The 25342-nt window shown below is 40.5% G+C and overlaps 1 protein-coding gene across 2 annotated transcripts in view; it reads right to left on the bottom strand.

Annotated features, from left to right (window-relative positions):
• Positions 1–25342, bottom strand: part of mllt3 (MLLT3 super elongation complex subunit) — a 180097-nt gene that overhangs the window by 92798 nt on the left and 61957 nt on the right. For both annotated transcript variants that reach the window (XM_068030272.1, XM_068030273.1), the window contains exons 3-4: positions 9440–9522; positions 5349–5492 (exon numbers count right to left, since the gene is read on the bottom strand). In XM_068030272.1, the coding sequence (XP_067886373.1) occupies positions 5349–5492; positions 9440–9522 (227 nt within the window). The remainder of the gene's footprint in view (positions 1–5348; positions 5493–9439; positions 9523–25342) is intronic.

Below are 25342 nucleotides of genomic sequence, written 5' to 3'. Positions count from 1 at the left end.
CCAAGCTTTTGTTCATCTAAGCCAATATCTCCTCGTATGGCTTAGTATCATGTTTTAGAAAGCTCCCACGAAGCACCTTGGGATGTTTTATTAGCTTAAAGGCACTACATAAAATACAATTTGTTGTTGTGCATCTGTATCCCCAGATCCCCCTGTTCCCTACCCCATTTAGACATTTAATTTTCCAAGGAGTATATCTCCCTCTGAATTAATCTTGAAATGGTTATTTTAAAATTGTGAATTTATTGCACCAACTGCAATTTCTCCCATAATGAACTGAAACTACTTTGGTCATTTTCCAGCCAGGCAGCAACATTCATCATAGCTTCATCAGTACTAAACAAAGGTTCCTCCATTAAAAAGCTTGTTTTCTGGATACCTAGAAGGGTTCCTCCCAACTATTATATCGAACCAACATAAATATCACTGTATCCTGTAAAATCACAATGTGCAAACTTGACTGCACACATTTTCCCCCTATAGTTTAGGGAAGAAACTAGGATAAATAGTGAATTACATTTAAAAAACACCTGAACAAAGGCCGAACCTAAAGACTACTTTTCTAGGAAGGGGGTGGCAGTCGCAAAGATTTGCTAAGCAATAATTAAGTAACCCTCAAATTTACAGTCATTGCATGGTTTAAATAAATATGAGCCAGTAATCACCTGTATCTTTGTCAATACCTGTTGAAATGTTAAGCTACAGTTAAATTGTTTCAGAATTTGCTTCAAGATTGCTGAAAATCAAAGCTTTCACTTGGCTGATTAAATGGGCAATGGAATTACTCGCCTGAAGAGGATTAGAATGGGAAGTTGGGGGGGGGGGGTGCGTGGTTGGTGCAGAAGGGTTTCCATCATTGTTGAAGTATCACTCAGTTACCAATCCATTTACACTGAATTCTTAAAGTGCAAATATTCAAGCAACTTGGTTTAAACATTGTGCTTGAAATACAAAGACTTGTTCCACTTTCTCTCTACAAGCAACTGCATTCATACAGCAAATTTAACTTTGTAAAACATCAAGGCACATCACAGGAACAGTAAGAAAGCCACAGAAGGAGATATTCAGACAGGTGACCAAAAGCTTGGTTAAGAAAGCAGGTTTTCAGGAGCATCTTAAAAAAGGGAGAGAGAGAAGGGCACAGCGTATTAGGGAGGGAATGCCAGAGCCAAGGGCCTAGGCAGCTGACAACACAACCAACAATGGTGCAGTGAAGAAAATCAGGGGTGTCCTTGAAATTGTCCCTCCTTGTGCCCATTTTACATTCACAAAACAGACAAAAAGCATCCCAAGGCACTTCAGAGAACAAAGTGAACGGGAATGGACACCAAGCCAAAAAGGAGGATTTTAAGGGAGACGATCAAAAGCTTCAAAGATGTCAGTTGTAAGAAAAGTTTCAAATCCCTTCAACTGGGTTGGGTTTTTTTTTTGGAACAGGGGAGGCTGAGGAGAGATTTAATTGAGGTGTATAAAATTGAGGAGCCTAGACAGAGTGAGTAGAAAGGACCTATTTCCATTAGCTGCAATGTCAATAACTAGGGGGCAGAGATTTAAAGTAATTGGCTGAAGGATTAGAGGTAATTGAGGGGTACATTTTTCACCCGGAGGGTGGTGGGGATCTGGAACTCACTGCCTGAAAGAGTGGGAGAGGCAGAAATCCTCACTGCATTTAAAAAAACACTTGGAAATGCATTTGAAGTGCTATGACCTATGAGGATATGGACCAAGAGCTGGAAGGTTGGATTAGACTGGATAATTCTTTCTCGGCAGCACAGAAGTGATGGGCCGAATGGCCTCCTCTGTGCTGTAACTCTTTCTTTCTACCTCTCCATTTAAGCAGTGAATCCGGAATATAGGCCCAGACAGCCAAATGCATAGCTGATGAGGTGAATGAGTATCAAATTTACAATCATAGCACTTTAAGAATCACAAATTTTACAATTTTACATATTTAAATCATAAATTTCACGGTGTCGCAACAAACCATGAAAATGAGATATTTAAACTAAAAGTCAAAAAGGAGGTTTCTGGTTTCATATGGCATTTATTGTATACTCTCTTCCTAACAGCACTGTGGGTGTACCTACCCCACATGGACTGCAGCGGTTCAAGAAGGCAGCTCACCACCACCTTCTCAAGGGCAATTAGGGATGGGCAATAAATGCTGGCCTGGCCAGCGACGTCCACATCCCATGAATGAATAAAAAACTCAAAATTACTGTAAAATGCCAACCATAAGCAACTCACATTCTTTACTCAATAAAGTCAGTGGCTGAATGTGAGCAATGAAGCAACTGCAACTGTCTCTTTCTGCATTCCCTATCTCTGTGCTGTGAACACCTGCCCATGTTTAGACACAGCTCTGTCTCCACATCCAGAGTTTGTTGGAATTGTCTTCACAATGTGCAGCAAAAACCTTCAGTAAGTAGGTAGTTTATTTGCACTTGGCAAGCAACCACCATTTTGCACATTACGTTGAATGAATTTGGGTGATTAAGTTTTTCCAATCCTGTATCGGCACTTGCAAAAGCATCCACAAGTTCCATTGTAACCAACTGATTACTTTCTGAGCTCTTGGTCAACTTCTTCAAAAGAGATGAATTAGTTTTCTGCCAGTGTGGTGTTGGATGCTCTCTTTCTGCTGTGATGGCTTTCGGACTCTAAGTGGCATGGAACCGTTGCCCACGGTGCGAGATCCAATGAAACACTGCAGCTTGTACAAAACAGTATTCCACCATCAACATGCAGAATTTGATTTCCAAATTCTTGCACTCTATGTGGCTGCTTTTGATTTGCTCATTCTGTCATCCTCACTTGTCTGTTAATGCTCGAGATTGTTTTTCTTAAAACTGCACTTCAAGCGCTCCTCATCTACCAGCGAGTTGAGCCCTGCGTCAATCAATAAAATGCGCGATGTTCACAAAATGGCCGATTCCACGGAGGACCTGAGATTTCACAGTCCGTGATGCACTTTTCACGACTGTGAATTTCGTAGGATGCTATGAATGAGGCTTGGGGGAAAACATGGGAATCTATCAGGAAAGCTTGGACATGGGTGTAGAGATGAAAGAGATTAGAGACATAGGGAGATGCAAGGCTATGGACAGTTTTAAATTGAGGCATTGTGGACCAGGAGTCAGAAGGCTATTGAGGATAGGTTTGACTGGTAAGCAGGATTTGGGGCAGGACACAGAGTTAGATAAAAGTTTTTGCATATGGATTACAGGAGGCTAACCAGAAAACTAGTGGAATACATGGAATCTGGATGTGGCAAAAGCATGGATGAGACTGAGGCTTAGGAGTAGGTGATATTGGAGGTGGAAAGAGGAAGTCTTTCTGATACAATGTTAGACCTTCTCTTATTTCCTCATCCTCCTGTGCAATGCACACTGTATGCATTTTGTTTTGTATTTCCAGATGCAATGTACATAAAGTTGGGACTTATGGAGTATTCAACAGACAACTTGTTTCAACTAAAGTGAGATTTCACAGAGTTTCAAGCAAAGATCAAAACACAAACTTCACCTCAGCCATAGAAAAGTTAACTTTATAAAATGCAAAATTTGGCTGCCAAATCTTTTCCATGTCCAGAAAATGCCAGTTGACTATTTGTAAAAGCATTTTACTTACACTTAAGAAAAAGCAGCACTCAAGCATCAAGTTGGTATATTCCAGCTTAAGCAATGAGATGGACCATAAACTTATTTAGATGTTTACCCACGTGCAAAAGAAATGGGAATGAACCATTTACTTTATGAATGGAGTGCCACCTAAGATATTCAACTTGAAATTGTATTGATATCTGTTAATCACCAAATGCTGTGCATACCAAAAACAAATGCATGTCTTTAGTGGCATGTTATACTACTTGCACTATGGACTGTGGAGGTGTTAACAAAAGCAGACTTCAAGTTTCATGAAAGAAGTTGAGAAATTATAATTAAATTTCAGGGGTCCTGTTGCCATTTGTAACACGAGCAATGCTGTTCTATAATTTCATAACTGTGTTTTAACCTTGGCCGGAGAATCAACTTGGTGCAGTAGTCGGGACTCTCACCTGTTGGTAGATTGTGGGTTCAAGGTCTGCTCCAGGAAGTAGAACTAGAAATTTAGGGGAAAACTTCATTGCTATAGTACAGATGCATGGCATGGTCAGCTGCCCCATCTTTTGGATGACATATTAAAATCAAAATCCATCTGCTTGTTAAAAAGATCCCATGGTCCTTTGCTTGTAGAAGAACTGGGAGTTCTTTCAAAGCCCTAACTAACATTCAGCTCTCAACCAAAACCACTTAAAAAAAAAAATTAACTGGTCAATCACCTTATTCCTGTTTGTGGGACATGACGGGTAGTACACTACAAATAACAGAAACTTTGAAAGTAATTCAATGGCTGTGATGTTCTTTGGGATGTCTTCAGGACAAATGAAAAGGTATTATATAAATACAGGCTCATCCACTCGATATTTTCAGTATCAGTTTAACAAAACATAACTTCATTGAGCACACTAAAAATAGAACTGAAGCCCGAGTCACCTAAAACTAAGAGCACGTGTTTGGAATGGTCATTCAACTCTCTTCTACAGAGAAAACACATCATCTCTGGATGCTCCGTTCAGCTAGAGGATTTGCTGTATTTAATGGTGTCTGCTGTAGACTTGCCCCTATATCCTTCAGCTCAAAATGTTTTACCCACAAAGCTGCTGAAAGTGTAAGCTGATAACAACACAAGGGAAACAACATCTTTGAGACTTGAGTAAACAGGGCAACCAACAGTGTATCTCCTTAACCAATGAGATTTAGGGTTAGGAAATAAACATAGGAAGACTAAGGAAGAGGATGAATTGAACGTCAAATCGGGGCCATGATGGCACAATGAGCTATGTTTCAATGGTCATGATGGTATAATGAACATCCAATTATTCTGCTACTCTACAATCTCACTTGTTTTTAAAATTCTTGGATAGTGAGAAAGAAACAAATGATGTGCATGTGCACTATTACAATTTCAAGTAACACTGTCATGGTTTCAACCCATCAGTAAGAATTCAAAGCAACGCACTGGAAATACATTACTAATTTTTCAAATGCATCAGATCCTTGGTGTTTTGAACAACATTGTTTTGTCCTTCACCCTAGGTGATTTAACTACCTCCCAAAAAGATTCAGGTGACCAGAACAGTCAACTTACCCACTTGCACATCCTCAAACAATGCTTCCTCACAAAGACAAGCCCATTGTATTGGATTATAATATTACCCATTCATTACCTTTCAGCATAAGGCAAATGTTCATTTTCATTTATCACTACCTTCCTAACTCCCAATATTTTAAATGAAAACAACATACCCCTCCTGCTTTTAGCAATTTTCGACGGAATTCCTCAGTTGGATTGTTGAAAGTGAGTTTTTCACATCGGAGGTGATTTACAGGTGGATGTCCTTCAAGGTGCAGGAATAAGTCATAATCAAAGCGTACCTTCTTGGGCTCTTCCTAAGGAAAAAAGATGTAAAGCTCATAATTCCAAAATGCTCATTAGTTTTAAAGATCCAATCTCAGCACACAAGTTTTGGCTTCAAGAGTTTTTAGATTTTCCCAGATTTGTTTTTAAAAAAGGCACCTCAACAGGCCAAAATGATCACTAAACTGAAACAAAACTATAAATTAATTTGTTTTTAAAATAAAATCAAAAAACTTTATAATCAGGAGATTTATGCTGCTCGTCTCCGTAGTATGCATTATAGCACTGCACTTCCCTGGGTACTTGAGATGCAAAGAGAAAAAGGTACTGTAAAATTGGTTGACCAGTTAACGCAAGAACATTAATGCACCAATATCCTGGGTCACAGTTTTAGTCACTGGACAATGGGGCATGAGTTTATACTCATGTTCTTTTACATGCCAATCCCAATCTTTTTAGAGCTCGGTTTTCAACCTCCTGCAGTGTTCCAATGAAGCTCAAAGTAAGCTTGGGGAACAGCACCTCACCTTTTGATTAGGCACTTCACAGCCTTCCGGACTCAACAGAGTTCAAGAATTCCAGACCATAAACTCTGCCCCCATTCTGCTTCCTTTCCTTTTGGTTTCACTTTCGTTTTTCTCTTGTTTTTGCTTACAGATAGCAGCTGTTCATCATTCTGCCATTCACACCTCCTCTAAACACATTGTTTGCTCCTTTACTTGTCCCATTAACACTCTGTTTTGCCTTTCATCACCAATCCTTTTGTCATTTCATCTTTCCTGCCTTCCACACCATCATAGACCTTTTGTTCTTTCTCCACCCTCCCCCCTTTCACTTGCCGAGAACCTATTTACATCTCTAACTTTCCCCAGTTCTGATTAAAAGGTCATCGACCTGAAAAGTCAACTCTGTTTTCCTCTCCACAGATGCTGCCTAACCTGCTGAGTTTTCCAGCATTTTCTGTTTTTAGAACCATGGAAAAATTACAGCACAGAAGGAGGCCATTCAGCCTGTCGAGGTCATGCCGGCCGAACAAACTAGCCTCCCAATCAAATCCCACCTTCCAGCACCTGGCCCATAGCCTTGCAGGTTACATCACTTCAGGTGCATGTCCAGGTACCTTTTAAAAAGAGTTGAGGGTTTCTGCCTCCACCACCATTACTGGCAGTGAATTCCAGGCACCCACTACCTTCTGGGAGAAAAAAAGTTTTTCCTCATGTCCCCTCTAATCCTTCTACCAATCACCTTAAATCTGTGCCCCCTGGTAATTAACCTCTCCGCTAGGCGAAATAGGTCCTTCCTGTCTACTCTATCTAGGTTCCTCATAATTTTGTACACCTGAATTAAGGTCACCCCTCAGCCCACTCTGTTCTAAGGAAAATGACCCTAGTTGATCCAATCTTTCCTCAAAGCTTTAACCCAATCTTAAGGTAGCATTATTGGCTAAGAGATTGGAAGCAGAGCAGTGGTAAATGGTTTTCTGACTGCAGCGAAGTATGCAGGGTCAGTATTAGTACTATTGCTTCTCTTGCTATTTATAAAAGTGATCTGGACATGAGAATAGGGAGTACAATTTGCAAGTTTGCGCTGATACAAAATTTGGGAACATAGTAATTAGCGAGCAAGATAGCAGGAGACTTAAAAGGACAAAAAGATTGGTGAAAAGGGGCAAACACATGGCAAATGCAATTTAATGTGTTTAAGTGTGAAGTGATGCACTTTGAGAGAAACCACATGGAGAGGCTGTATAATCTAAATGGTCCTATCTTGGGGGGGGCGGGTGGCAAGACAAGTTGATAAGGCAGTTAAGGAAACATATGGGATACTTGGCTTTGTAAATTAGGGGCATTGAATACAAAAACAAGGAAGACTTTCTAAAACTTTACAAATCTCTGGTTAGGCCTCAGCTGGAGAATGACGTATAATTCTGGGTACCGCACTTGAGAAAGGATATTAAGGCCTTGGAGGAAAAAAAGGCTTACAGTTCTATCGTGCTTTTCACAACAACCAAACATCTCAAAAGCACTTGTAGCCAATGAATTACATTTGAAGTGTAGTCACTGTTGTAACGTAGGAAATGCAGTAGCCAATTTGCATCCAGCAAATTTCCACAAAGAGCAATGTGATAATGACCAGATAATATACATTTTTGTGATTTTGATTGAGGGATAAATATTAGCCAAGACACCAGGGATAACTCACCTGCTCCTCTTCAAAACAGTGCCCTGGGACCTTTTGCATCCGAGCAGGCAGATTGGGCCTTGGTTTAACATCTCGTCCTCAAGACGGCACCTCCACCAGTGCAGCAATCCCTCAATATGACACTGGAATGTCAGCCTTGATTTTTGTACGCAAAAGTGGGACTTGAAACTGGAACCTTGGGACTCAGAGGCAAGAGGGCAACAACTAAGCCACAACTGACAGAGAAGGTATACCAGGATGATATCAGGGATGAGGGACTTCGGTTACGTGGAGAGATTGCACAAGCTGGGATTGTTCTCCTTACAGCAGAGGAGGTTCAGAGGAGACCAATAGAGGCGTTCAAAATTGAGGGGTTTTGATAGAGCAAATAGGGAGAAACTGTTTCCTCTGGCAAGTGGGTCATAACAAAGATCACAGATTTTAAGCAATTTGTAAAAAAAAAACTAGTGGGGAAATGAGAATATTTTCACTGAGGGTTAAGAGCTGAATTGCACTACCTTGAAAGGATGGTAGAATCAGATTCCATAGGAACTTTCATAAGGCAATTAATTGAAAAGGACTAAATCTGCAGAGTTAAGGGGAGAAAGCTGGGCTGTGGGACTAAATTGGACAGCTCTTTCAAAGAGCCAGCACAGGCATGATGGCCTGAATGGCCTCCTTCTGTGCTGTAGAATCTAGGATTCTATACAAGATAAAAGAACTGAAAAATAAGAGGAAACAGGAGAAATTCTGCTGACTTTAGCTACATGTCAAGTTTTATCTGGCCAGGCAGAGCTATTTTGTTGAAGAATATCTCCCGAAAAGTTAGGTGCACATTGCCACCTTTTGGGGAAGTGGGGGGGTGGTGGACAAGAAAATGCTTTGCTATAAAAAAAAGATGGCCTGCTCCAATCCCTTTCACAGTCTTCTTCCTCCTTTGAAGCAGTTTTCATATTTAGACCGATCGTTCAATTTGGCACAGTTGTAAGAAAAATTTAGACTGCAGGTGCCACAATTGAGAAATCCACTGCTGTTGTCTGCAATTCTTTTGTTAGTGCTTGCAGACGTTCTGGTCTGCTAACCAAATCCTGAGCTGAACTACCACAGCAACAAGACTCCTGACTCCATTAGAAACTGAACAGTTACATTCGTGAATTAATTGAATTTCATTTCACTGTAGATGCAGTGTTTATTTACTGCATCAAGTGATTTAAAAAAAAAAATAAGTTACAAATTATTCAATTACTGATTTTCTATTTTTCCCCCACGAGCATTGCCTTGAATTTTGCTGCAACGTGGAAACATCCACAGCAATGCTATAGAACAAAGTGGTTTAAGTGCTGAATATGGATGTCACAAGCATTGCATTATTAAAAGGAGCACTTTTAATGGATGCTTTATCAGTTTGTAAACATGGTACTATAGTAATTCTGCCAGACATTTCCTTGTGTTAAATAGCTGTTTAGAAGTCTTCTCCCCTCCCCCAATCACAGTGGGGTCATTCCTCTTTTAAAACTATTCGGCTGAGCATCAAACTGAATGTGTTCAACCAATTCTAGTGGGGGGTGGATGAGCGATTTAAATTCTGTTATCAGTTAGAAGCTTAAATGTTATGCTAAGCTTATTTGGGGTAACGTTACATTGCAAACTTGAACTGTCGACCTATTTCATCATACAACCAACTTCACAACCACTGCTGTAGTGCACATCTAAAAAAGCAGTTGTGAACTTAATCTTGCATTCACTCCAGCAGCATGATAAGCGTGCATACTAAAATTTCAAGTATGAACTTCTTTACCTTGTTTTTGAAATACACTTCAATCGGCATTATAAAACCAGCATATCCTGACTCCTCCACTTTGTACGGTGGATCCTTGCACACTGCACTCAAAAAAGAAAGAGATTACAAAATAGTTCAGAATAGTAAATACTCACCCAGGAGGTACAGGTAATAATAATCTGTACTATTTACAAGAAATTGTGGAATTTCAAGTGAAATATTCTGTGATACCAAAATATTGTAAATAATCTTCTTTAACACAAGTCATGCACAAAATGAAAATAAGAGACTCAAAACATATATAAAAAAAAATAGAAAATGTGACAATTCGACCCAATTGCTTGATGACCCTCTGGACATTATCAAACTTAATACAAATGTTAAGTCCATACGCCACATTTTTTCCCCAGTGAAGAGCTACAATAATGTCAATACAGCATTTTGGATGGAGAGAATGAACTCATAACTTTCATATGGGATCTTTTGCAATGCTGCATCAAGCCTCAGAATAACTCAGAAATAGGAGCAAAAGTAGGCCATTTGGCCTCTCGAGCCTGCTCTGCCTTTCAATAAGATCACGGCTTCAACTCAGCTTTCCTGCTGGTCCCCCATAACCCTCGACTCCCCCATAGTTCAAGATTATGTCTAACAGCCTTGAATATATTCAATAACCCTGCCTCCCCTGCTCTCTGGGGTAGAGAATTTCAAAGATTAATGACCCTCAGAAGAAATCCCTCCTCATCTCCATCTTAAATGAGAACCCCCCCCCAACCTTGCTCTGAACTGTCCACTGCCAACCCCCCACCCCCATGTCCTAGATTTCCCAAGTGGAAACATCCTCCCAGCATCTACCCTGTCAAGACTCTCAAAATCTTATATATGTTGCAATAAGATCACCTCTCAGTCTAAACTCCAATGAGGAGAGGCCCATTTTACTAAGCCTCTCATCACAAGACAACCCTCTCATCCCAGGAGCCAATTTAGTAAACCTTCTCTGCACTGCCTCCAATGCAAGTATACCCCTCCTTAAATAAGGAGACCAAAACTGTACACAGTACTCTAGGTGTGGTCTCAACAAAGCTACAACTGTACAAGGCAAGACTTGACTACTTTTCTACTCCATCAACCTTACAATAAAGGTCAACATTCCATTTGCCTTCCTCATTACTTGCTGGGCCTGCATGCTAACTTTTTGTGATTCATGTGCAAGGATATCAAGATCCCTCTTTTTTTTATTGCCCTAGAACTGAGTGGCTAGGCCATTTCAAAGGACGTTTTTAAAGAGTCAACCACATTGCTGTGGATCTGGGATCTGGAGTCACATGTAGGCCGGACCGGGTAAGGACAGCAGATTTCCTTGCCTAAAAAGGACATTAGTGAACCAGATGGGTCTTTACGACAATCGACAATCGTTTCATGATCATTAGACTAGCTTTTAATCCCAGATCAACTGACTTCAAATTTAATCATCTGCCATGGTGGGATTTGAACCCATGTCCCCAGAGTTCTAGCCTGGACCTCTGGATTACTAGTTCAGTGATATTACCACTATGCCACTGTCTCCCCCAAGTCTCACTCCATGTAAATTATATGCGGCTATTCTATTCTTCCTACCAAAGTGGACAACCTCACATTTTCTCACATTATACTCCATCTGCCGAATTGTTACTCACTCACTTACCCTATCTATATCCCTTTGCAGACTCTTCCTGTCCTCCTCACAATTTGCTTTCGACATACTTTTGTATCGTTAGCAAATTTGGCGACAATACACTCAGTCCCATCATCCAAGTCATTAATATAGATCGTAAGTAGTTGAGGTCCCAGCACTGATCCCTGTGGCACTCCACTAGTTAGTTTGCCAACCTGAAATTGCCCCATTTATCCTGACGCTGTTTTCTGTTAGTTAGCCAATCCTCTATCCATGCTAATATATTACCCCTAACACCATGAGCTCTTATCTTGTGTAGTAACCTTTTATGTGGCACCTTATCGAATGCCTTTTGAAAATCCAAATGCACTATATCTACTTGTCCCCTTTATCCACCCTGCTTGTTACATCCTCAAAAGGACTCTAATAAATTTGTCAAACATGATTTCCCTTCCATAAAAATATGTCGTTTCTGCTCGACTATTATCATTTTCTAAATGTCCTGAACCCGCTTCCTTAATAATGGATTTCAGCATTTTCCCAATGACAGATGACAGACTCACTGGCTTTTTCTCTACCTCCTTTCTGAAATAGGGCGTTAAATATGTGGTTTTCCAATCTGCTGGGAGCTTTCCAGAATCTAGGGAATTTTGGAAGATGATCACCAATGCATCCACCATCTCCATAGTTACCTCTTTCAACACACTGGGATATAGAATATCAGGTCCCAGAGATTTATCAACCTTCAACCCCAATAATTTCGCCAATACAACCTTCTTACCAAAACTAATTTACTTCCATTCCTCATTCTCCCTAATCCCTTGGATCTCTAATTCTGGGAGATTTCTTGCATCTTCCTCAGTGAAGACAGACACAAAGTAATCATTTAGTTCCTAAGTTCTGAAGGGCCACGGACCCGAAACGTTAACTCTTCTTCTCTCTCCACAGATGCTGCCAGAACTGCTGAGTATTTCCTGCATTTCTTGCTTTTATTTCAGATTTCCAGCATCACCAGTGTTTTGCTTTTATTTAAGTAATCATTTAGCTTCTCTACCATTTCTCTACTCCCCATTATAAATTCTCCTGACTCGAGCTAAGACTAATGTGGGTCCATTACGGGCAAACGTTTCCTTTTTACATACCTTTTACAGTCCGTTATGTTTTTTGCTAGTTTACATTCATATTCTATTCTCCCTTTATCAATTTCAAGTTCAGGTTCCTCCGTCCCCTTTGCCCCTTGATTTTCTTCTATTCTTGGGATTATTTCGGGGTTTTTTTATTGAGAAACTGAAACTAACAAAATATTCCCTCAAAACTTTTTTCTAACTAGGAGTATATCTATGAAAAGGGAAGCAAAATCAAACAGATACAAGTCAAACATTTTAAAATGTACCCATCAAGTTTCCCTTCATTCAACAAGTGTAAAATTCTCAAACATGATTTTAGTTATCTCAAAAGGAAAATAATTGTTTGAAACGGATGTATTGTTCACCTACTACTGGATTGTACCTAAAGGCAACAGTATAATAGAGACTTGATTTATTGACTTGTATTACATTTGTTTGTTTCTATTGAAAAGCTGAATGAATAAATGGTTGGACTTGGATACAGAGATTTACAGATTGGAAACAAAACCAAACCCAAACATAAAATTCCTTCGCAAATTAGTTGTGCATTTCAGAATTAAACTGTACTGACTCTGCCTCACTATCTTTTCACTGCAAAGCAGCCATTTGGAATAAAACTAAATCATAAGATGCTAGAAACACACAGCATGTCAGCAACATCTGTGAAAAATTAACATTTGATAGAAGTGCTCAAAATCATGAATGGTTTTGATAGAATAAATAAGGCGAAACTGTTTCCCGTGGCAGTAGGGTCAGTAACCAGAGGAGACAGATGGGTAAAAGTACCAGGGGCATCATGAGGAAACATTCATTTTAAAAAAACCAGTTATTGTGATCTGGAATGCACTGCCTGGAAGGGTGGTGGAAGCAGATTCAACAGTAACCTTTAAAAAGGAATTGGATAAATATTTTTAAGGGAAACAATTCACAGGACTATGGGGAAAGAGCAAGGGACTGAGACTAATCTGATAGCTCTACCAAAGAACTGGCACAGGCACAATGGACTGAATGGCCTCCTTCTGTGCTGCATTACCCGATGATATCATCAATGAAAGTTTCATATATTGATTTCAGATTTTCAGCATTTTTTTTTTTAAAAAGTCAACTTTAGGAATGTGCAATACAGGCAGGCAGGCTCATGCACAATGTGAGCATGCATTTGGAAAATTGGCCCAAAAGTTTTTCTTCCGAGATTATAACAGCAACTACACTTCAAAAGTACTTATTGTTGTAAAGCACTTGGACCATTCTGAGTTTTGAAAGGGGTTATAAAAAAATTGAGTGTTCTCTTAAAAATAATAGTGGATCATAAAGTTGCAGCCAACCGACCTCCCACCCCAAATCTTCCATCAATCATTATTCAACCAAATTATTACAGGGTCATCTTCAGTGGTTTCTGCCTATCCAGAAAGCAGTTCAGCATAGTAAAAGAAGATTTCCAGCAGAATGTCATGCTATTTATTAAAATAGAAATAAAACTGGATTTCTGGTCACCAACATAAAATTACAGAGCTTTAAACTGCCAGATGAGTAACGTTTGCTATTCACCTCTTAGAAGTACACATTTATTTGGCACCTGTCTCCATTAGTTTGATTGTCTTTATTTTTCCCTCAATTTACTTCCTCTCCCTTCTTTCCACCATGGACTGAAATGATCCTACCCTATGAATACTTCTTACATCAGTTTCTCGTCAGTACTGCAGAATTAAATATATGAAAATGCCAGAAGAGACTACTGGAACAGTTTAATGGCAATGAAGTTTTGGGAGGTTAGTTATAGTTGAGGGATCAATGGTTGTGTCTTGATATTAACCTTCTATACTAGATTCCAATAGATTTATAGACTAGGTAAACATACTAGGAAATTTTAATCCCGCAAATTGGCAGAAAGCAAATATGGATTTCAAATGTAAATTAGGTGTTAAAGCCTAAACTGACTCCAAAGCCAAATAGAATAAAACAGCTGGGATCAGCATTAGGACCAGTCAAGTTTCTACGATACATCAATGACTTGGACGCAAGAACCCAATGCAAATAGACTTAGCAAAATAGGAGGGTCAGTGCAATCAGAGGAGACAGCTCAAATATTACAGAATGAATTGGACAAAATAGGTGAAGGTGGACAAAACAATGGCAGTTGAAAATTAATTCAGATAGATGTCAAGTCAGAAAACTCTCTGCTGGTTGGAATCATACCGAGCACAAAGGAAGATGGTTGTGGTTGTTGGAGGTCAATCATCTCAGTCCCAAGACATCACTACAGGAGTTCCTCAGGGTAGTGTCCTAGGCCCAACCATCTTCAACTGCTTCACCAATGACTGTCCCTCCATCATAAAGGTCAGAAGTGGGGATGTTCACTGATGATTGTGCAATGTTCAGTACCATTCGCAACCCCTCAGGTACTGATGCAGCCAGCGCCTCGATGCAGCAAGACCTAGGCAACATCCAGCTTGGGCTGCTAAGTGACAAGTAACATTCGTGCCACACAAGTGCTAGGCAATGACCATCTCAAACGAGAGAATGAATCTAACCATCTCCACTTGAGGTTCAATGGCATTACCATCGCTGAATCCCCCACTAACATCCTGGGAGTCACCATTGATCAAAAACTGAACTGGACCAGCCACAAATACTGTGGCTACAAGAGCAGTTCAGAGGCTGGCCTATCTCCCCAATGCCTGTCCACCATCCACAAGGCACAAGTCAGGAGTGTGATGGAATACTTGCCTGGATGGGTGCAGCTCCTACAAAACTCAAGCAGCTCGACACCATCCAGAACAAAGCAGCCCGCTTGATTGGCACCCCATCCACAAACATTCACTCCCTCCACCACTGACGCACAGTGGTAGCAGTGTGTACCATCTATAAGATGCACTGCAGCAACTCACCTAAGCTCTTTCGACAGCACCTTCCAAACCCGTGGCCTCTACCAACGAGAAGGACAAGAGCAGCAGATGCATGGGAACACCACCAGCAAGTTCCCCTCCAAGTCACACACCATCCTGACCAGGAACTATATCGCCGTTCCTTCACTGTTGCAGAGTCAAAAATCCTGGAACTCCCTTCCTAACAGCACTGTGGGTGTACCTACACCCCAAGGACTGCAGCAGTTCAAGAAGGCAGTTCAGCACCACCTTCTCAAGGGCAATTAGGGATGAGCAATAAATGCTGGCCTAGCCAGCAATGCCCACATCCCCCGAATGAAATCAGGAAAAAAAAACTGGTAGGACAATAGGCAACGCATATACACTCCTTCGGTTAGTTGCTTAATTGCCCACCACCAACTGGATGTTGTAGGACTGCAGAGCTAGTTGTGGGCTGTGGGATTGCTTTGCTTTGTCTATTTAAGGTTGCTTCTGCTGTCTAGCATGTAGTCGTGTGCTGCAGCTTCACCAGGCTGGCACCTCTTTAGATATGCCTGGTGTTGCTCCTGGCATCTTCTCCTGCACTCCTCATTGAACAAGGTTTGGTTCCCTGGCTTGATGACAACGGTGAAGCGAGGGATTTGCCCACACCACCTCATAAGTGCCCAGTTTCAAACTGCTAAATCTGTTCTGAATCTATCCCATTTAACAGGGTGGTAGTGCCACACAACACGATGCAGGGTATCCTCAGTGTGAAGTTGTGACTTCATCTGCACAATGATTGTGCAGTGGACACTCCTACCAATACAGTCGTGGACAGGTGCATCTCTGACAGATAGATTTGAGAGGACGAGGTGAAGTGAGAATTTTCCTCGTTGGTTCTCTCACCACCTGCCACAGGCCCAGTTCAGCTGTTATGTCTTTTATAGCTCGGCCAGCTCAGGTCAGTAGTGGTGCTACTGAGCCACTCTTAGTTACGGACATTGAAGTCCCCTACTCAGAGTACATTCTGTGTCCTTGTTACGCTCAGTGCATCTTCCAAATGGTACTCAACATGGTGGAGTACTGATTCATCAGTTGAGGGAGGGCAGTAAGTAGTAAATCAGTAGGAAGGTTGCTTGTCCATGTTTGACCTGATGCCATGAGATTTCATGGAATCCAAAGTCAAGGTTGGGGACTCAAGACCAACCCCTCCTGACTGTATACCACTGTATCATCACCTCTGGTGGGTCCGTGCTGCCAATGGGACAGGACAGACCCAGGGATGGTGGAGGTGTCTGGGACATTGGCTGTATGCTATGATTTGTTTTGGTGAATATGACTATGTCGGGTTGTTGCTCGACTGGTCTGTGGTACAGCTCTCTCAATTTTGGCACAACTCCTTAGATGTTAATGAGGAGGGCTTTGCAAGATCAACTAGGTAGGGTGTGACTTTGTCGCTTCCACTATCTAGGTCAATGCCAGGTGATGGGTCCGGTTTTATTCTTATTTGACTTCTCTGTAGCAGTTTGATACAACAGAGTGGCTTGCTAGGCTATTCCAGAGGACAGTTAAGAGTCAACCGCATTGTTGTTGGTCTGGAGTCACATGTAGGCCAGACCAGGTAAGGACAGCAAATTCCCTTCCCTAAAGGACAAGTGAACCAGATGGGTTTTACAACACCATTACTGAGACTAGCTTTTTATTCCAGATTTATTAATTAATTGAATTTAAATTCCACCAACTGTCTTAGTGGGATTTGAACTATTATCTTTGGATTACTAGCCAAGTAACATTACCACTACACTACCACTCCCGGAAATTTCATATCTGCTTCCTGCACTGGTAACTACCATTGTTGTTGAGGAGATTTCTCCCACACAGCTCTGTGAAATCTAGAGAAATAAAGGAATTTTGAAAGGAAAGAACTTCACAATGACAATGCACAACAGTCAAGTGACAGAAATGGTTTACAAATTTAAAAACCTGAATGCACATTTAGTTGCTAAGGGCATGTCGGTAGTTTGATCTTAGAGTAGGTTAAAGGGTCGGCACAACATAGTGGGCCGAAGGGCCTGTACTGTGCTGCACTGTTCTATGTCTGAATCTTCAGGTGGTGGGGTAAATTTTGTTAGATTGAACGAGTGTTTCCCCAGTCATTAAACAAGCAAGTCATTTTAAGAGCATACTGATTTCCAGCAAAAATCCAGTTCTCTCTCCAGTCACTTAAAAGTTCAATTACGATAGCTATACCAGTATGTGTGTGTTGACAAACAGTAAGACGACAAACTGACAAAATTCCCTTAGCACCCATTTATGACATTTTTAAATGAGCAGAATTGATCTGTCGGACAACTATAACTTTGGTTTCAAACTTTGGAAAGGACGCGATATACTATTGCTGCAAGTCTCATCTGACTTTATAAGATAATGAAACTAAATAATACATAATTTCCCTTGCGAATGCCACAATCAGCACAAGTATGCCACTCATACAACTACGCTCCAAAAATCACCAAATTAGACACAGAAGTACTGTAGTTTTTGTTTTAATTCCCCAGCACAAGTTTGGTAGTTTAGATACAACTGTAAAAACCACAATAGAGATCATAAAATAGTACAGCACAGGTGTGGTCATTTGGCCCATTGAATCGGCATTGGTTCTTTCAAAGAGGAATCCAGTTAATCCCACTCACCCGCTCTTTCCCCAGACCAGTGCAATTTTTGTCTCCTTCAATTATTTATCCAATTCCCTTCTGAAGGCTACTACTGAATCTATATCCACCCCCTTATCAGGCAGTGCATTCCAAATCCTTTCCACTCATTGCATAAAAACATTTTTCCTTGCGTCCCCTCGGCCTTCTGCCAATCACTAATCCCTCGGGTTATCAACCCTTCACTGGAAACAGTTCCTCTTCATTCACTCTATCTAAACTCTTCATGATTTTAAAAACCTCCATCAAATCTCCTCCAAGCCTTCTTGCTATTGAAATGACTTGACTTTCTGTCAAGGTTGCTTCATATCTACCACCATGTAAATACAGCACCTTCATGCCATTCAATGCATTCCGATGGTGAGGCAGACAGAGATGTTTTTTCATAATGCTAAAGGCAGAGCAGCGCATCTCGTACACAATGTTGCGATATTTGTGTCGAACCTCACATCTGCCCCCGCGCCTGAACACAAGATTTGTGTATAATTAATACAAGTTCAATTGCCTCACTGTCACATTAACAGCAAATGCTGACTCATTACTGTAACAAAGACAACACAAAGTGCATTCAGTGACCTATGACAAGAACTTGGATCTACGAATATTATGCCTGCCAAGGTGCAATAAATGACCACTGAAGATTTTCTGGCAATATAATGGACCACTTTTTCCAATAAAAAACAAATTCAGTCAATTCACTTTACTGGCAGAAAACAAAATGCCTAGCTGCAGGCACTGACTAACACACAAGACTACATGGAAATTTTGAAAGTAATGAGGGCTGTTCCAATGTTAATCATAAAACACTAGATGAAGTGATTGAGCAAAAATCAAAACCTGGTCAAAATTCCATTATGGTTATTGGACATGATTTTAAAAAGTGTGGATTTTCTCTTTGGTGGAAAAATAGTGGTAGATAAATATGCATGTTAATATCTGTCAAGGTGGAAAGCACACTGTTTCAAGAACAGTTGTTAAGAATAAGAGAATACGGTTAGGCCCAATTTTTAAAAATTGATCTTGAACCCAACAATCTGATCAGACCTCACACTCCCTTCCCTTTTAAAAAATGGAATTTGTTGCTCTTGAACTTAATTTCCACCAAACACTTGGTGACAATTGATTACCCAGTTGTTTAACTGTCAGCCTTTCTTTCTTTGTTGTTCCAAATTTTTAAGAATCTATGGTGCAGTCATTACCATAAGTATTGGTGCCTGGATGAATGGTCTCATTTTCTTCAAAATTTTGAAAGGCTCAAATTGATCACTTTATTGTTGTATTCCAAAGAGAATTATTGTGTGCTACTTTTAAAACTTAGGGAACTGATGACAGACAAGAATTTTACAGCTCTGAATCATGCATGTATTCGACTCATTCTCTTCTGGAAATGAAAAAGGCGGCACAAGTGGAAATAGCAGAGGAAGATCTACTTAAAGGCTTAATTTGGGCAGAAATTCAGTTGAGTATTTGCACAACCATATACAATTGTTAATATAAAAGCAAAATACTGCGGATGCTGGAAATCCAAAATAAAAACAAGAAATGCTGGAAATACTCAACAGGTCTGGCAGCATCTGTGGAGAGAGAGAATCAGACTTAACGTTTCAGGTCAGTGACCCTTCTTCAGAACTGAATTGTTAATATGTTAATATGTTGATTTTTGCATTGTAATGGTCATGAAAACATGCTGCGTCGAATGATGATTTTTTTCATCCATAGGCTGGAAACCTTAGAAAGCAGCAGAGACCAACTCTGTCTGCTGACCGTGAGCACCAAGGCATATTCTCTGCTGCAGACTATAGAGTTCAGTTGTTTAACTGATCTGTGTTTGATTGTATTAGACTGTTCACCGATCGATGCTCACTGTGCTCAACTACTTAAGCCGGAGGGTGGCGTTATTGAGTAGAGAAGTTTCCAGAAAGAACAGAGACTCCCTTGAAGAAAAATCAGCCACATTGCTACCTCCTGGAGAATGACCAAATCAGTGTCCACATCTTCAAAGCAGAAGCCTCAGGACCACCAAAACAAATCAAGGGACCACCGAATTCAGTCTGAAGCCAGCTGAGTCCCCAACCTCCAGAGACTGTATACCCTTTCTATTTCTCTGGACTCTAATTCGACCAATCTATCCTTTCCCACTGTAACCCAAGTGTGAGGAAGGGAAAGGGGGTGGGGGGGGGGGGGGGCGCGAGAGCAGGAAAGGGGGGAGCAGTATTTTTATTATTTTACTCAGATCAGTTTAAGTACACTAAAGCCAACCTCGGTTAAACTTGAGAAAACGTGTCCAATTGGTTCTTTTTATGATCATGGTGCATAAACAGTTAAAGACGCACTGAATTGGCAAGTATATCCACTTGAAAAGGAAAGAAACCCATTCTTGTCCAAAAAAGAGGGGAGCCCTTCAACCCCTCCTTACCTGATCCTAACAGTAATACAAATGAGCAAACTTAACATAAATTAAGATCACCCTTGGGGATCCGCTAAGTGAATTATCCAGGTGGCAGCTCCTACTAATCCTACTCAAAAGCAGGCATTTCTATTCCATTTATGCAACAGAAGTACCAGCCAAAATCATCGAACACATGAAGGTGGGCATCTAGGAGACTGCGATATCCACTGTGCCTTGTAGCAATAGAACACCACTGAATATAAAGAACATAAGGTTCAGGCAAGAAATTGCATTCTTTAATATCCTCAAGCTAGGTGCAGATACTGTACCGTTCAGTTCAATTATTGCTGAAAGTACAATAGCCAAATGATGTGGCCCAGTCTGAAGGTGTTCTGTCACGTCAGATAGCTTGATTCAAAAAAACTTAAAAGCTCAGGGACATTGCTAACTACACTGATATTTATTTGTTCTCCAGAAATGATTGTAGGCAATGGTGGCAAGGGTGCATTGTGAATGGTTGGACAATTGGGTGATTTGATGGGTTACTTCAGGAAGATATTAAGAATAAATCCATCTAATGTGGTCAGATAAATAGAAGTTGCAAGGTCCTTTCTGCGAAGGATGCTAAAATAAAAAGCAAGTTCATTAACAATTTGGCAGCCTTCATGGTAATTCTCCCACGGCATGGTGGAATTTCAATTCCTTATCTCTGGGTTACTAAGCCAATAACATAACCACTGCATTTTTAAAATTCATTCATGGGATGTGGGCATTGCTGGCCATGCCAGCATTTATTGCCCATCCCTAATTGCCCTTGAGAAGGTGGTGGTGAGCTGCCTTCTTGAACCACTGCAGTCCACGTGAGGTAGGTTCACCCACAGTGCTGGTAGGAAGGAAGTTTCAGGATTTTGACCTAGCGACAGTGAAGGAACGGCGATATAGTTCCAAGTCAGGATGGTGTGTGACTTGGAGGGGAACTTGCAGGTGGTGGTGTTCCCATGCATTTGCTGCCCTTGTCCTTCTAGTTGGTAGAGGTCACAGGTTTGGAAGGTGCTGTCTAAGGAGCCTTGGTGCATTGCTGCAGTATATCTTGTAGATGGTACACACTGCTGCCACAGTGCGTCGGTGGTGGAGGGAGTGAATGTTTGTAGATGGGGTGCCAATCAAGCGGGCTGCTTTGTCCTGGATGGTGTCGAGCTTCTTGTTGGAGCTGCACCCATCCAGGCAAGTGGACAGTATTCCATCACACTCCTGACTTGTGCCTTGTAGATGGTGGACAGGCTTTGGGGAGTCAGGAGGTGAGTTACTCACCACAGGATTCCTTGCCTCTGACCTGTTCTTGTAGCCACAGTATTTATATGAGTACTCCAGTTCAGCTTCTGGTCACTGGTAGCCCCTAGGATGTTGATAATGGGGGATTCAGCCATGGTAATGCCATTGAATGTCAAGGAGATATGATTAGATTCTCTCTTGTTTGAGATGGTCATTGCCTGGCACTTAAGTGGCAAGTAACATTGGCACCAAACATCAGCCCAAGCCTGGATATTGTTCAGGTCTTGCTGCAATTCTACACATACGACACACTGCATGGATATCAGACTGTGCCAAAAGAGGCCCTTGTTGCTTCAGCACTTGAAATCCAACTGGCTAAAGACGTGCTGATCAAACAACATCCTCAAAACTTGTAATCCATAGCCAAATTGAACTCTGTTCCTTGGCCATGAGCCAGTTGAAGTCAACCTGGTGTGAACAAATAAAAGCTATGAAAATGGAGGCACTAGGTCCCACCTTTGGAAGAACCATAAGAGCTTAAAGCCAATAGAAAATGAGCAATTTTATTTTATCATGTTCATTCTAACTGTCTTAGCAGCACTGAATTTACTACTCACAAATTGGACCATGATAAGCCTTTATTACCAGTTTGCTTTTCATAGGCTGGACAGCAGCTTCCTTAATTTCTGCACCAAGATATACAAGTCAAAGGGTAGATCTGCTACCAGACACTGGATGCCTTAAAACACCTTTAGTTTCTAGAGTTAGGATTTACAAAAAAAAAAGCAACTGAAATAAACATCAATTGCTTGAACCTGAAAGTAAATGATCGGCCAACACAAGTGAGGCATCAGAGCTGAAATGTGCATTTTTGATCAAAGGAACTAAATCACAAATCTTATTCTATATTTCAATATACAGACTAAAACACATAGTTCTTGAATCAAGTTAGGCTGAAACTCAAAAACGGACCTGAAGTACACAATACCTCCAGTGAAGCTTCAGATTGACTCTGCATATGGTGCTATAAATATCTGACTTGCTCATTGATACTTAAATAAATTCCCTTTCCCACTGCACATTTAAACCTCATCTAATGCTAAGCTTTTTCCTCGTTTTGGCTCCAAAAGTGCATAGTGTTCCGACCATTCAGGACAAAGCCCTCAATCAATATATATAATTGTGATCACAGTGGGAGCAACGCACTGTCAATTCACTCCCATCACTCCACAGATTGCTTCATATTGCTTTAAGCTTTCCAAACCCAAGAAAAAAATAGCCAAATTGGACAATTTAGTAACCCCAGAATGAAGCGAACCAAACCAAGTATCTTTAGATAACAAATTAACTATTTAAAAAAAAACTAAAATCTTAAAACACTACTGAGATAAACCAATATCTAAAGACCTTATAATCCTCTTAGTTAAAAATCTACCTCCCGCATTCGCATACATATAAATAAAAGCAAAATACTGCGGATGCTGGAAATCTGAAACAAAAACAAGAAATGCTGGAATCACTCAGCAGGTCTGGCAGCATCTGTGGAAAGAGAAGCAGAGTTAACGTTTCGGGTCAGTGACCCTTCTTCCGAAGAAGAGTTAGGATTTACAAAAAAAAAGCAACTGAAATAAACATCAATTGCTTGAACCTGAAAGTAAATGATTGATGCCTCACTTGTGTTGGCCTATCATTTACTTTCAGGTTCAAGCAATTGATGTTTATTTCAGTTGCTTTTTTTTTGTAAATCCTAACTCTTCTTCGGAAGAAGGGTCACTGACCCGAAATGTTAACTCTGCTTCTCTTTCCACAGATGCTGCCAGACCTGCTGAGTGATTTCAGCATTTCTTGTTTTTGTTTCGCATACATATAGTCTGTTTTAAATTAGCTGACCGAAAAAATAGAAAAGAATAAAGTCTCGGAAAATTACGTCCCTGACAATTGGTCTTCCAATACAACGCAGTCTTCCAAGTCCCGATGAAAACAGAAGGTCCTTCCAAAAATAGGGGTTCAACAGTTCTGCTGTTGTATTAAACTCTTTTTCCCTAGCGATGAACACAGCAGATATCAATAATTTGTTAAAGAAACAAAAGCTTTTTTCTTTTATGGAATTAATTCAGCTTGAACCTTTGTAGAATTTTGAGAAAGAAACACACAGCTTTTCTTCCATCAGTTTAAATTGTCTCAGAGCTCATTTTTTTCCTTCAATTGGTGGAACAGTCTTTCTCTCACTGCAAACCACTCTTAGCCAGCCAGTTTTCAAAAGTCAAACTGCAACATTGAATCTTGTGTCCTCTTTCTCTCTGGCTGTTGCTTGGCAACCAGAATGCACCCTGGCTCACTGTGCTTCTGGAGAGTTCTTAAAGGTGCACTTTTCTTTTTACAGTCTTAAAGGCCCACCGCAATATTTCCAAGGAGAGGAAAAAAGTAGCAGGACCATGACAATCGCTTGATCTCAACTTTAATGAAACAACCTCCACATCATTGCCATTGATTGATTTTTCATATATCTACAGCACAACTGAAAATGGCACACTGTGCATAATTTCACTTCAGTCATGCACCTCCTATTATAAGCAGGAATAAAAACGATCACAGCAGCTGTTTCTAAAATCGAAGTTTACCTGCAGTATGGAAGGCCACAAACATTTGCCCTGCACCTGTTTTAACACGTACATCCTAGCATCCGCTGCACAGAGGTGCACGCTGCCAGTTTAATTCAGTGCAGCAAATCATGAGGCAAATAAAGGCAACTTGGTACCAGCACTATCCCATAAAACAGGGCTCTTCAATCAATTTGGGGAACTGAAAGGCAACTTTTCCAGCATCTGCTCAGCCATTAGCGCACAAACAGAACTGAACCAACTCTCACAGATGCTGCTTCTTTTTTGGAACTCCAGAATCCATATGGATGCTTAGAATTTGATTTGACTCAACTTCTGCCTTTTCTCTTTTCACCAGGTATTAGTATAATAAAGTTCTTTGACGAACCTTATTAATACAACAATTTGTTTGGCTTCCCAAATGGAAACATAAATATCATCTTGAATTTCTTGTGTTCAAAGTTGACTTGAAAAATTTATATGCACAATTTTTTCTTCCGCTTATCCAAGAACATCATGATGGTTGGAGATTGGAACATTTCCACTTTATTTTTTTTTGCATTCAGCATAGGAGTGTCAATAATTCTCAAGGCCAGTTAAGAGAAGTGGGAGCTCCCTCCATTTTAACCCAGTATGCCTCGATCGCAATTTTGGAAAACAGTCTTCTACTGCACAACTGAGAAATGAAACAAACTTAGGTACCATTCCACAAGAACGAGTGCTGTTCCTAATGCAGTCTGTCGCACATTATGAAGTCAACCACGAATCGGACAGATTGCGGCAAACTGATGTGTCTTCTGATGCTCATTCAGGAGACAAAATTTCTTGCTTTCAGCGTGGGCTGGATAAAAGCAAAAGGTGAAGATAATGGTAACCCACTGTACCAGCCAGTCTTTAAAATGAGAGAAAGAGAGATGCAAGCAGCACAGACAGAATTAATCTTAAACTTGGAAAGATGCCGGTTATGAGGATAATTCAAAACATGTCAAACATCAAGCAGAAGCTGCATATTCAGAAATTTATTAGTTGACATATATACATATGTACTTGAAATGTCATTTAAATTTACTATTTAGTAATTGACAAATGTTATTAGCTCCTCAACAAATAGTGTCTTTTGGGACTACAGCTGACAATCCAGGGAGTTTGTTTTTTTTCCAGAAGAGACTCAGTTCCTAAAACAGAAGTTGCAAAATCCTGTTCCCAACTATGTGTCACTAGGAAAGTCTGCATTTCTGAAGCACGAATTTGAGAAAATCAATTGTTGTCATGCTAGATTTCTTGAAAAATGTTCTTTAAAAACTTCAAGCAAGTTTTTAATAGTT

The sequence above is a fragment of the Heterodontus francisci genome, chromosome 4 (assembly GCF_036365525.1).
Source record: "Heterodontus francisci isolate sHetFra1 chromosome 4, sHetFra1.hap1, whole genome shotgun sequence".
NCBI classification, from domain to species: Eukaryota; Metazoa; Chordata; class Chondrichthyes; order Heterodontiformes; family Heterodontidae; genus Heterodontus; species Heterodontus francisci.
The sequence above is the reverse complement of the archived record's forward strand: the minus strand, read 5'-3'. Positions and strand labels throughout refer to the sequence as shown.